Source organism: Lissotriton helveticus, chromosome 3_1 (genome assembly GCF_964261635.1).
Source record: "Lissotriton helveticus chromosome 3_1, aLisHel1.1, whole genome shotgun sequence".
Lineage (NCBI taxonomy): Eukaryota > Metazoa > Chordata > Amphibia > Caudata > Salamandridae > Lissotriton > Lissotriton helveticus.
In genome coordinates this window covers 488,585,228-488,597,462 of record NC_136061.1, presented here as the reverse complement: position 1 = coordinate 488,597,462, position 12,235 = coordinate 488,585,228, and the positions used below count along the sequence as shown (strand labels likewise).

General features: G+C 45.4%; 1 protein-coding gene across 4 annotated transcripts in view; it reads right to left on the bottom strand.

Annotated features, from left to right (window-relative positions):
• Positions 1–12,235, bottom strand: part of ANKAR (ankyrin and armadillo repeat containing) — a 1,199,016-nt gene that overhangs the window by 985,772 nt on the left and 201,009 nt on the right. For all 4 annotated transcript variants that reach the window (XM_078680368.1, XM_078680367.1, XM_078680369.1 and 1 more), the window contains 2 exons: positions 9,742–9,857; positions 5,651–5,831 (listed from right to left, as the gene is read on the bottom strand). In XM_078680368.1, the coding sequence (XP_078536494.1) occupies positions 5,651–5,831; positions 9,742–9,857 (297 nt within the window). The remainder of the gene's footprint in view (positions 1–5,650; positions 5,832–9,741; positions 9,858–12,235) is intronic.

The following is a 12,235-nucleotide window of genomic DNA, read 5'->3' as shown; positions in this document are numbered from 1 at the left end:
ACAACACAACTATTAAAACAGAGGGGAGATAAAATAAAAGGAGAAAAGAAAGGCCTATAAAGTAAACAACCAAGTCTTAAGACCTTTTCTAAAAGCCAACAGGCTCGAAGCGCCCCGAAGTGTCAACGGCAAGGCGTTCCACAGATGGGGGGCACGCAACCCAAAGGAGCGACCCCCGATGTGGGCTCTTTGAACGCGCGGCACCACAGCCAAAAACTGTGACTCCGATCTGAGTGACCGGGCCGGATGGTAAAAGGACAGTCTCCTTTGGAGGTACTTTGCGCCTCCAGAGTGCAGGGCCTTATAGGCCAGAGTCAGGGTCTTGAAAATAATACGCTTGCGGATAGGCAGCCAGTGTAGGGCCTGCAAGAGGCCCGCCACCCTTGCTCGCCTATTTAAGCCATAAATGGCTCTTGCCGCAGCGTTCTGCGTCACCTGGAGGCGCTGTAGCAGATACTCCGGCAGGCCCAGGTAGAGGACGTTGGCGTAGTCCAACCTGGACCCGATCAGAGCCTGCACAGTCAGTTTCCGGTGTTCTTCCGACAACAGGGGTAGAAACTTTCTTAGTACCTTCAGGAGACCGAAACAGGTGCCCGTCACTCCCAAAATCTGGGCTCTCATCGACAAGCCCTTGTCCATCTTCACCCCCAGATTCTTAGCGACTAGGGATGAGGAGGAAGGTGGAAACATGTCGATAGGCCACCAGTCGTGCCAGTCAGGATCCGACGCACACCCAAAGAAGAGCACCTCGGACTTCTCGGGATTGCACTTGAGGCCACTCAAATGAAACCATCTGAAAACAGCCCCAAGGCAATCCCGGATGCTCTCCCCATTAAAATCTCCTCCCCTCTCACAGGAGAAGAGGAGCTGAGTGTCGTCTGCATAGGACACGATCCGGGCTCCGAAAGACTCCGCCAGTGCCGCCAAAGGGGTCATGAAGATGTTAAAGAGGGTCGGGCTCAAAATAGAGCCCTAAGGGACCCCAACACCCAATGGCGGCATTACGGCAGAGTCCGGCGGGGTCCAGGCCGTTTGTCGGCGGTCGGCTAGAAATGATGAGAACCAGCTGAGCACCGTCCCCCTGAGACCTATCTCGGAGAGTCTCGAGAGAAGGCCATCATGGGGGACGGTGTCGAACGCCGCCGACAGGTCCAACATGACCAGCATGGCCCTGCCTCCGGAGTCCAGAACTCCTTTGATGTCTTCCGACACCTCCAGGAGTACTGTCTCAGTACTGAGATTGGGGCGAAAGCCTGATTGGGAGGCATGCAAAAGCTCATGCACTTCCAAAAAGTTGGAGAGCACCATTTGGATGTGCTTCTCCAAAATTTTCATCAGGGCAGGCAGAAGAGAGATTGGTCTATAATTGACCAATGCCTCCGGATCGAGACCGGGCTTTTTCAGCAGGGGGATCACCATAGCCTGTTTCCAGGCTAATGGGACCAAGCCCTGACTCAGTGATAAATTAAGAAGGGGGTTAACCAGGGGATTTAAAACTTCCGCCATTCTAGACAGAAACTTAGCCGGACAGGGGTCCATAGGCGAGCCGGACTTGAGCGCGCCCATAAGTCCTAACGACTCAGCGGCTGAAAGAAGAGGGAAGACTGCCAATGACGGGCCTGATGTAGCAGCCAGAAGGGGGTCCTCCCTTATACAGGTTACACCCGCAGGCACCACCAAATGGAAAGAATCCTGGATGAGCTTTATCTTGTCAGTAAAAAACTTGGCAAGGTCCGCGGCCCAGGACTTTAAAGGCATATCGTGGGCGACATTCGAGCGGGGAGCTGTAAATTCCTTCACAATGGAAAAGATTTCCTTGCAGGAGTTAGAGGCAGCCTCTATTCTCCCAGCAAGGTAAACCCTTTTCCCGAGACGAATGTCCCGTTGATAAGCCTTAACCGCAGACTTATAAAGCAGTTTTGCCTCAGGATCATATTGGGCACGCCAGGCTCTTTCCGCCGCCCTGCAAGACTGCCGGGCAGTCGCCAGTGTCGCCGTGAACCACGGAGCCGACACCCGTTTCAAAGTAGCATGGGGGGCCATCACTGGGGCGAGATCGTTAAGTCTGTCCAATAGCCAGCCCTGCAGCGCTTCCAAGTCCTTCTCAAGATCACCCGTAAGGGGGCACGGGTGATCAAGGGCTGCCTGCGCGAGCATTGCTGGAGTCACAGAATGATAAGCCCGGTGGGCGCGTCGCTGTTGCAGAGACCCCGTGTTAACAGGTCTCATGGAGCCTCTGACCAAAAATTTGGCCAGCCGATGATCAGACCACAGCACCGGGATTATCTCCTTAACCTCAAGGGGAGTGGTAGAAAAAACCTGATCCAGGGTATGCCCCTTCACATGGGTGGGTCCCAAGAGAAACGGAGTTAGGCCCAAGGGGGCAGTAGCCTCCAGGAGTTTGATGGTATCCGAGTCTGATGGGTCATCCATGTGGAGGTTAAAATCTCCAGCGACAATGCACTGAACTGCTTTCAAAGCCAGCCCAGATAGGACAGACTCAAAGTCTTCAAAAAAGGTGCCCAAAGGGCCAGGTGGTCTATACACCAACAGACCCTTGAAGGAATGGTGGGGTGTCAGGGCGATGGAAAAAGCAAGGGACTCAGAGCCCCGGATGTCCTCAATCGGCAGAATGGAACAAGCCACACTCTCCTGAACCACCAAGGCCACTCCTCCGCCTCTGCCCTTGAGTCTGTCCTGCCTATAGATGTTATAGCCAGAAGGAATAGCCGCTGCCACATCAGGATTAGAGAAATCCCCCAGCCAGGTCTCAGTTAACATGAGACACAGGGGCTTTTCCAGATCTAAAAGATCAAAGATATCCTGCGCATGTCTGGCAAGAGATCTGGTGTTAAGCAGCATGCAGAGATGGCCGGCATGCTCGATCAGTTTATTGGGGGGAAGGAACACGGTACAGCTCGGACGCCAACCGCATCCAGGACAACAGCACTTACCCCTAAACCGACCGGGAAAAACAGTATGGCAGTCCCCTTGAGGGGGGGAGAGAGGGCGAAGTGAGTGCAGCTCACAAGATGTATAACGGAGCCAGGGAGACCCTACGGCGGAGTCAGACAATGGTAGAGCCCAGCCCGCCGCCCCGCCCGCCTCCGGGACGCTGACGGGCTGGACTCTGGCGTGACTCCGGCGGTGACCCGGCGCAACCGCTGCGCGTGACCGCTGCGCGTAAGCATGGCTCCCTAATAAACAGTCCGTCGCCTGCGCCACTAGACCGCACCGCCCGCGCCCCTCACCCAATATGGCCGCCACTGAAGCCCAGGGCTCCCACAGCCAGCCCACAGGAGACCGGGACCCGCAAAACGCGGTGAGTCGACTATTATGGTGCAAGTGAGGGCGCTAACATTTAAAAGCAAGGGATACCGAAATTAAACAGCAAAACAAATATTAAAACAGGATTTTTAAAACGCGCTGCTAAATCGCGCGTCAGGTGAGCACAGCGCCTGGAAGCGCTCTGGTAGGTCTCGCGCCCGCTCGCAGATCAGCGGGACCAAGAATGACAAGAGCGAGCCTCCTGGGTTGCCTCCCTAATAAACAGTCCGTCGCCTGCGCCACTAGACTGCACCGCCCGCGCCCCTCACCCAATATGGCCGCCACTGAAGCCCAGGGCTCCCACAGCCAGCCCACAGGAGACCGGGACCCGCAAAACGCGGTGAGTCGACTATTATGGTGCAAGTGAGGGCGCTAACATTTAAAAGCAAGGGATACCGAAATTAAACAGCAAAACAAATATTAAAACAGGATTTTTAAAACGCGCTGCTAAATCGCGCGTCAGGTGAGCACAGCGCCTGGAAGCGCTCTGGTAGGTCTCGCGCCCGCTCGCAGATCAGCGGGACCAAGAATGGTTTAAAGAGTTATGGTGCATGGCCTGGGGATATTGCATCAACCATTGCAACTCCACTGGATTTAGCACCTTTGAGATTATGTGGGGCAGATCTCCCTGTATGAAAGCTAATGTTGGATGGAGTCACAGTTCTAAAAGGAACCAATGGATTCCTGTTGCAGTGAAATAACGCATTTCTACGGCTCAAGGTTAATACAAGTGTTGCATTGTCAATAGAAATAATTACAAAAGAGCAGAGATTTCGTTAGGAGAATGAGTCAGGGTCAAAAAACCTGGTGTGTATAAGAAGAATGAAGGATGATAGATTTTTCCGACCTTTGCAGGTTGTGAAAGTTTTATGCAATTTTGTACAGCTTAGCGATGGTAAAGTATGGCATCTGAGTCACATATTTTTGTAAAAGGGAGAGGAGAGAGGACCTAAATTTGTTCAGGATGTTAGATGGCGCAATTCGGATTGGCTGCGGGGAGAGTGTGATGCTGGAAAGACTGGTAGTGATATGTGTGATGAAAGTAGGAAAGAAGGAGAAAACGGATTGGAATATCATCATGTGGGTGACCAGCGTGAGACTACACATTCTATCTACCTCTTCTAAGACTGAAGAGGTGAAGTGGGGAAGGTTTGAACACAGAATCACCAAACCCAAGAGATTTCAGGAATTTTCTGCAAGTAATGTTCTCTAATGTAATTTTAGGGTTATTTTAAGTGATTTTTTTTCTCATGAAAAGTTTTGTATATGTTCTATGCATTTTCTCTGAGTTTATATAAGTTTGGTTTTCATTGTAATATGTTTTGCATGCTTTCTTGTATTTATTTTGGGGGGAGGATGTGTAGTAATGGGTAGTTGTATATTTATATCTCTGCAAATATGTATATTGCATAGTCCCTCTATTGTTTCCTCTGCGGGTATTTGGAATTAGAATGCTGTAATAGCAAGAATCTATTGCGGCAGAAGGAGAGAACAGACTGGAGAGAACAGGCGGATTTGTAATTGTTCCGCGTTGGGGCATTTCTTCTGGAATAAAGCTTCATATCCAATTACTTTGTGTTGGTATTTACTACATGAAGTATTGTAATATTCTTTTTTTCTGCAGAAATAGATAAAGGTGGGACAGTGGTGGCATCTTGAAAATGTTTTATCAATAAATGAAGGTGTTGTAAACAGGGTGTTCTGTTCCACCATGGACCTAAGCACAGGAAAAATATACACTTTCTATCTGGATACCAATGACACTGCAATGAGGTAAATAAACAACGGAGAGTATTGCATGCTGGAGGCATTTTTTCTCATGCACCCCTCGTGATCACTCATTGCATTCATACTTGTTACAAAGACGCCTGGAACAGGTAGGTGAAATTCAGGTTACTTCTTTATTACGGCCTCCACTCTCGAACCTCTAGCATGTAGCTGTCAAGGCACAGCTCATGCACTCTGCCAGTCAGGCTGCCTTGTCAACATTCCGAGGCAGCCTCTGGCTCAACTGTAGGAACATTCCAAAGGTAGAAAAAGGAAAGGGGGGCAGAGGGAGAGAGAGGGAGAGACCATAGAGGGTACATAGAAATACTACAGTGCAATAGTGAAAGAGGGTGAATTATAACAATACCTTTAATGGAAAACGTAACAATTTCTTCTCATCTACACATCTAGAACATGGCATGCATTACCTTTGTGTCTATAGCAATGTAATTGGGTTACTTTGTGAGTGAAACATGCTGATCACTAAGGAGTTCTAACATTATTGAATACAATGCTATTATATATTTAACATAATAATGTAGACAATGTAAAATACCTTGCATTTGATCGCCTTTTTATACCCGAATCGTTTCTTGAACTGCTCGTGGAGCTGGGCATCATTTAATGGAAGTCTCTTAGGTTTCAGCTCGGTTATCATCTCATTTATGGCTTCCCTCCAAGGGACTTTTTGCGAGGACCGGTAAAAAGTTTCAGTCTCAAATGAGATCACATAATAACTGCAACACACATTTAAGGTTATTATATGCTTATTATCCTTGTTCATCGTTGCTTATGAAACCTCATACAAGTTGTGAAAAGAATCAAGAGTGAGAGTTACTCTACAGTGTTGTGTTGTGCACTAGACCAGTGGTTTGAGGGTGGAAGCATCATTTCCAACATAACTAATTCAGTCTAGTTTCCCCAACAAAGAAAGAAATCGTCTGTATTGTGTCTAGAGATTAGCAAAATGATCTTCATTTGCAAAACAAATTTAAAGAAAGAAAACATCCACACGTCAATAGCACCTGAAGACAACACACTCTAGCGTGCTACACAATCGCAGCACAATAATGTATTCAAGAAAAGATTGACAATCTCTACACTCCATGAGTATTTTCCTCCTGTCCCTTAATGATGTTCTGCCGTCGTCAATCCCTCTGCATTACTGACAATTCCAGACACCTCTACAGTCTACAGAACACACTCCTCCATGTGTTTTCACCTGCTAATAACACATATGTGTTAGAAAGATGTAGTGGATGATTCTGAACTTCTGTTAGTTTTCGCTATATATTAATATCTATGACAATTCACAGGGAATGTGACTAGTACATGCTTGTGTAGTAGTAACAAATAAGGCACTCTGCACTTTTCACCCAGATTCCCTACCGTTATAAGAAGCAGCAAGTCAACATGGTGTATACTAAAACCTGCCTAAACATTTTAATCTATCTATCTATCTATCTATCTATCTATCTATCTATCTATCTATCTATCTATCTATCTATCTATCTATTGTTATTGTTATTGTTATTGTTATATGTACTTCTAAAGCGCGACACTCATCCAACAAGGATATCACGGCGCTAAAATTAAACAGTAAACCATAAACAAATTACCAGGGACTACTATATATTCTATTTAGGGAATAATGCAGTTTTTAGTTTTTTCCTGAAAGTGAGGTAACAATCAGTACATCGAAGATCGATAGGCAAGTCATTCCAACACTTAGCGGCAAGGTGCGAAAAGGCACGCCCGCCCATCCTGGATAGTTTTATTCGTGTGGTGACTGCTTTAGCTGTGGCTTGTGAACATAAATTCCGAACTGGGGCATAGAGCTTGATTCTGTTCCGCAAGATGTAAGGGCCAGTATTATGCAAAGTTTTATGAGCAATGCACAACATTTTAAATACTGCTCTTTGCCTCATAGGCAGCCAATGTAACGTTCTCAGGCAGTTTGTAGCAGAATCGTACTTTTTCTTATCAAAGACAGCTTTGGCTGCCGCGTTCTGGACCAGCTGTAGTTTTGAAAATAAATAATCCGCCATACCAACAAACAGCGAGTTGACGTAGTCCAACGTACTAGTCAGTAAAGATTGAACTAAAATCTGTCTACATTCCATCGGAATCCAGGGAAAAACCACGTTTCAGCATTTTTAATATGGCGAATCCTTTGCCACAGATTGTGGTAACATGATGCTTCATAGATAAAGTGGTGTCCATATGGATTCCCAGGTTTCTAGCGGTCAGGGTTGGGTTTGGTGGAGTACCCAAAGTATTTGGCCACCAAGAGCTGTCCCAAAGCTGTTTGGATCCGCCGAATAAAAGAATTTCTGACTTGTCAGCATTTAATTTCAGGTAGTGCCCATGCATCCAGTTAGATAGCTCTGACAGGCAGTTATGTAACCTGTTTTTGGCGTCCTCTTCACCATTGAGGGTTACCATCAACTGAGTATCATCAGCATAAGAGCAGATATTGATACCCCATTTATTGCCTATAGATGCCAATGAAGAAACATAAACATTGAACAATGTTGGGCTCAATGTTGCTCCCTGTGGCACCCCATATTTGATCTTCCGAGGAGTGGAGGTAAAGTTTCCTAAACAGATGGACTGGGATCTATTCGATAGAAAAGACTCCAGCCAGTTCAGGGCTTTACCATGTATTCCTTTAGCAGCTAGCATATTTATTAGCAGTTTGTGGGAAACGGTATCAAACGCCTCTGATAAATCAAGTAATATCAGGGCGACCGTTTTGCCTTTATCAATCTGCATTCGAATATCGTCCATCACAGCCAGGAGTGTTGTCTCAGTACTGTTATTCGATCTAAAACCAGTCTGAGAAACATCCAGTAGGTATTGGTTTCCAGAAAGCTTGACAACTGTTTAGTTACCAATCGTTCTAAAACCTTTGATAGATATGGAAGCTGTGGGATGGGACGGTAATTGGCTGGATCGTTTATGTCCGCGCCAGCTTTTTTTAATAGTGGTATTACAGCTGCATTTTTCCAGACTTCTGGGAATTCAGCTTGGTCAAAGGAAAGATTAAGAAGTTTTGTAACTGCTGGATATATTACGGGTGTAAGCTGGGAGAAGATATAGTGTGGACAGACATCCCATGGTGATCCTGATTTGATTTCTGACATAGCTTTGCTAACTTCTTCTTCAGAAAAAGGGCCAAAAGTAGAGCAGCTGGCCTGCAGAGTAGAATCAACATGATACTCTACATGGTCCTGGCTATTATTTACAAAGGAAGCATAGATTTTATCAATTTTTTCACTAAAAAAATCACTAATTTTGGAGCAGTTTTCATGTGAGGGAGTCAAGTTTGAGGTGAGACACGGTGGGTTACAGAGTTCTTTTACTATTTTAAAAAGCTCCTTCGAGGAGTTTTTGTTGTCTAGTATTCTTTGGGAAAAATAGTCTTTCTTTGCTTTGCGTATAGCTGTGTTGTATACTTTCAGCTGATGTTTATAAGTAGCTCTGTCTTCGAGCGTTTTACTTAGTCTCCATTTGTGTTCCAATGTGGTACATTTTCTTTTTACAGCTTTTAGATCTGAGCCGTACCATTTCTCTGAGATTTTTCGTTTAGGTCGATCTATAGTACGGGATAGTGAACAATGATTCAACGCTTTCTCAATGTTGCTAAGCAATTGACGAATTTCTTCCTCACTGGAAGTTCCAGGACTAAAATTATAATCAAAGTCTTCTTTACATTTTTCCACAGAGAATTTTTTCCAACATTTTGTGGAATTTATCGACTGAACGAAAGGTCTTTTATTCTTTATAGGTAGGTTCAAATTAAATTCGATCCTATAGTGATCCGTCCAAGTCAAAGGAGTTATATTTGTAATGATAGTATTAGGTATATTAGTGAAGATAAGATCTAGCATATGCCCTGCTCTATGTGTGGGGTATGCTATTTTCTGTGTCAGTTGCATGATTTCCATATCGGTTGCAAGGCGTTTAGTTAGGGGATTGTCATGAAGGTCAAAATGAACATTGAAGTCGCCGAGGACTATAATATTTTTATGTTTAAGACAAACAGGAAGAATTTGTTCCAGGAGTTGAGTGCTAAAATCAATCGTACTACTAGGGGGATTATAAATAATTGCACCTCCAAGGATCGCCTGCGTATGAATAGAGATGGATCTATCTATCTATCTATCTATCTATCTATCTATCTATCTATCTATCTATCCATCTATTGATATATATATATAGATAGGCCGATAAAATATGTACCTGGTGTAAACTAAAAAGCACTCTACACATTTTAGTCTGTCTTTCTATCTATCTCTCTATCTCTCTATCTATCTAGCTATCTATCTATCTAGCTATCCATCCATCTATATACATATAGACAGACAGACAGACAGATAGATAGATAGATAGATAGATAGATAGATAGATAGATAGACTATGTGTAATATGTAATATGTGTATATTGTATTTTAAATTCATTGTTTTGTTAAAATCTACTTGTTATTGCCTTATCTTACAACAGAGCAAGAGGCTGTTGCTTCCAACCAGTGTTTGGCCAGGCGGGTTGTCAAACAAGTGGCGGCACTTTAACGGCATGCATTCTAATTAAAATGCCTGAAATACAGAATAATGTAATACATGATGTCACTTTAAGCTACTTGCCTTGTCCCATTAAATTCCATTATAGGCATGGGGTAATGTTCTCTGTAGGATGTCTCAAGATCTAATAGTTGCTTATTATGGTCTGTTCCCTTGGTCAGTATGCCATCATATGCAGCCTAAAACAGAAGGGGAAAAAAATCACATCTACTGACGTCACACATATTTATACACATTGCAGTCTTAAAATTGGCAAACCCCACTACTCTCCATAACTCAAGGATAAACGAGGTGTAGATTGGTCAGGAAACGGATGCGCCTTTTTATGGTATGGTGGAAGACACCTTGCAGTGAAAGTCATTTTTTATGCAATGCTCTTCAGGACGAGCTTCAACATCTCGAAAAATGCTTTACAATCCCTCCTGTACTACACAGTCTGTTATAAGAGCCTCTTTTAATTTCTATGACAGTTGGATCTTATCTGGGTTCTGACAGCTATGCCAGTTAATAATCTTTGTTTGGGGCAAACACCTCTCTGAAGCAGAACTGACTACCACTGAACAGGATACAAATCCTTAATAATAATATGACAAATAATGTGACATAACATTTTGGTAATATCAAAGTACAATACCCACCAGACTATGGGTGTCAATTAGTCTGGTGGGCTGGGTGCTCTGGGAGATAATATGCAGCATGTCACACACAGAAGAGGGTACTTCATTTACTCATGATTGTGCGTTATGAAATACAGAAGTACATCAAATGCAAAGAAATGTCACTGCTTCGAGTGGGGCAGGGCAGTGCGTGCATCACTTTTCACATCCTGCCACACTCAAGGAGCGAGAATTCAAACAATGGTTGAGCAGCATTACTTCTTTTAAAAACAAGTACTGCGTCTACAATCAATCAATCAATCAAGCATTTATAAAGAGCTGCAAATCACCCTTGAGGGTCTCGAGACCCTGACGAAGTTGGCTGCTGAGTGGTGGTTTGATTATTCGAATATCCAGTTCTTGAGTTCCTTCCTGAATTGCTGGAGCGACAGTGCAATGGTGTGGTCCTGAGCTGCAGGAGGAGGTTGTTTCACGCCTTGGCTGCCAGGTACGAGAAGAAGTATCTTCCACTGCTGGTTCAGCAGATAAGTATAGTGTCTTCGAGGTAGAGAGAAGTGGATTGAAGATGTCTGGTTGGTTGGTTGAAGGTCAGGCATTTGTTGGTTCTTCGTTGTGCAAGGCCTTATACAAGTGCGTCAGCATCTTGAACTGGCATCTCTTCTGAATCGGGGGCCAGTGTAGTTTCTAGAGATGGAGTGTTATGTAGGTCCTTATGGGGAGGTCGAGGATGAGTTTTGCTGCTGAGTTTTGTATTATCAACAGTCACTCAAGGAGTTATGCAGTGATTCCTACATAGAGTGTGTTTCCGATGATGGTGAGCCTATGCGATCTGACGGTGTCAGCCAGGGGAGTCATGTAGGTTTTGAAGAGGGTGGGGCTGAGGGACGATCCTTGTGGTACTCCACAGATAACCATTTTGGATTTCGAGGTGGTGGGAGATGGATCCATCTCAGGGTGTTCCCTGGATCCCGATGTGGTGGAGTCTGTTGATCAGGATGTGGTGAGAGATGGTGTCAAACTAGGCAGATAGGTCCAAGAGGATGAGGGCTGCCATTTCTCTATCGCCCAGGATTGCTCTGATGTTGTCGGTGGATGTGATCAGGGCTGTCTCTGTGCTGTGGCTAGCTCAAAATCCAGATTGGGAGAGGTTCAGGAGGTTGTGGTCTGCTAGGTGTTGGATGATTTACTTGTTGATGGCTTTCTTGAGGACTTTTGCAGGATATTGGAAAGCAGAGAGATGGGCCAGTAGTTCTTAGGTTCGGCTGAGTCGGTGGATGGTTTTTTCAGGAGAGGCCTTAATTCAGTGTGTTTCCAGTCCTCAATGAAGGAGGCCACAATGATGGAGGTGTGCAAGACCTTCCTGAGCTCATCACCGACTGTCTTTCTTCCAAGGTTGAAAATGTGGTGGGGGCAGTGGTCCGAGGGAGCTCCTGAGTGTATGGAGTTCATGATGGAGATAGTGTCTTGCGTGGTGAGGAGGTCCCAGTGGGTCAGCAGGTGTTTGGGGTTTGATTTACTGGGTGTGAGCTGGTTGATACTGTTAGCGTTGGAGGGTTAGCGTATGAAGTTTTCACAGATGCCTGAGATCTTGTAGTGGAAGAAGTCAGCAAAGTTGTCGGACAGTTCCTGGGTGGGGGGCTGGGAGGGGGTAATGTTGTTCTTGGTGGCTGCGGGGTTGAAGAACTCCTTCACGATTGCAAAGAGTTCCTTGCTGTGGTTTGCGCTGGCCTCAATGCGACCTGTTAGTGTGTTCTTCTAAGTTTCTTTCAGGAGGCAGTTGTACTGGTTGAGGGCGACTCTGAAGGCAGTGTGGTCTGGTGCGCCACCTCCTTTCTGGTTGGCAGCATGTGCATTTGGCGGAGTGCAGATCCTCGATTAACCAACTTGCTCCTTTGACCTTGGCTGTTTTGATGGGGGCAATGGTGTCTGTGCATTTTGTG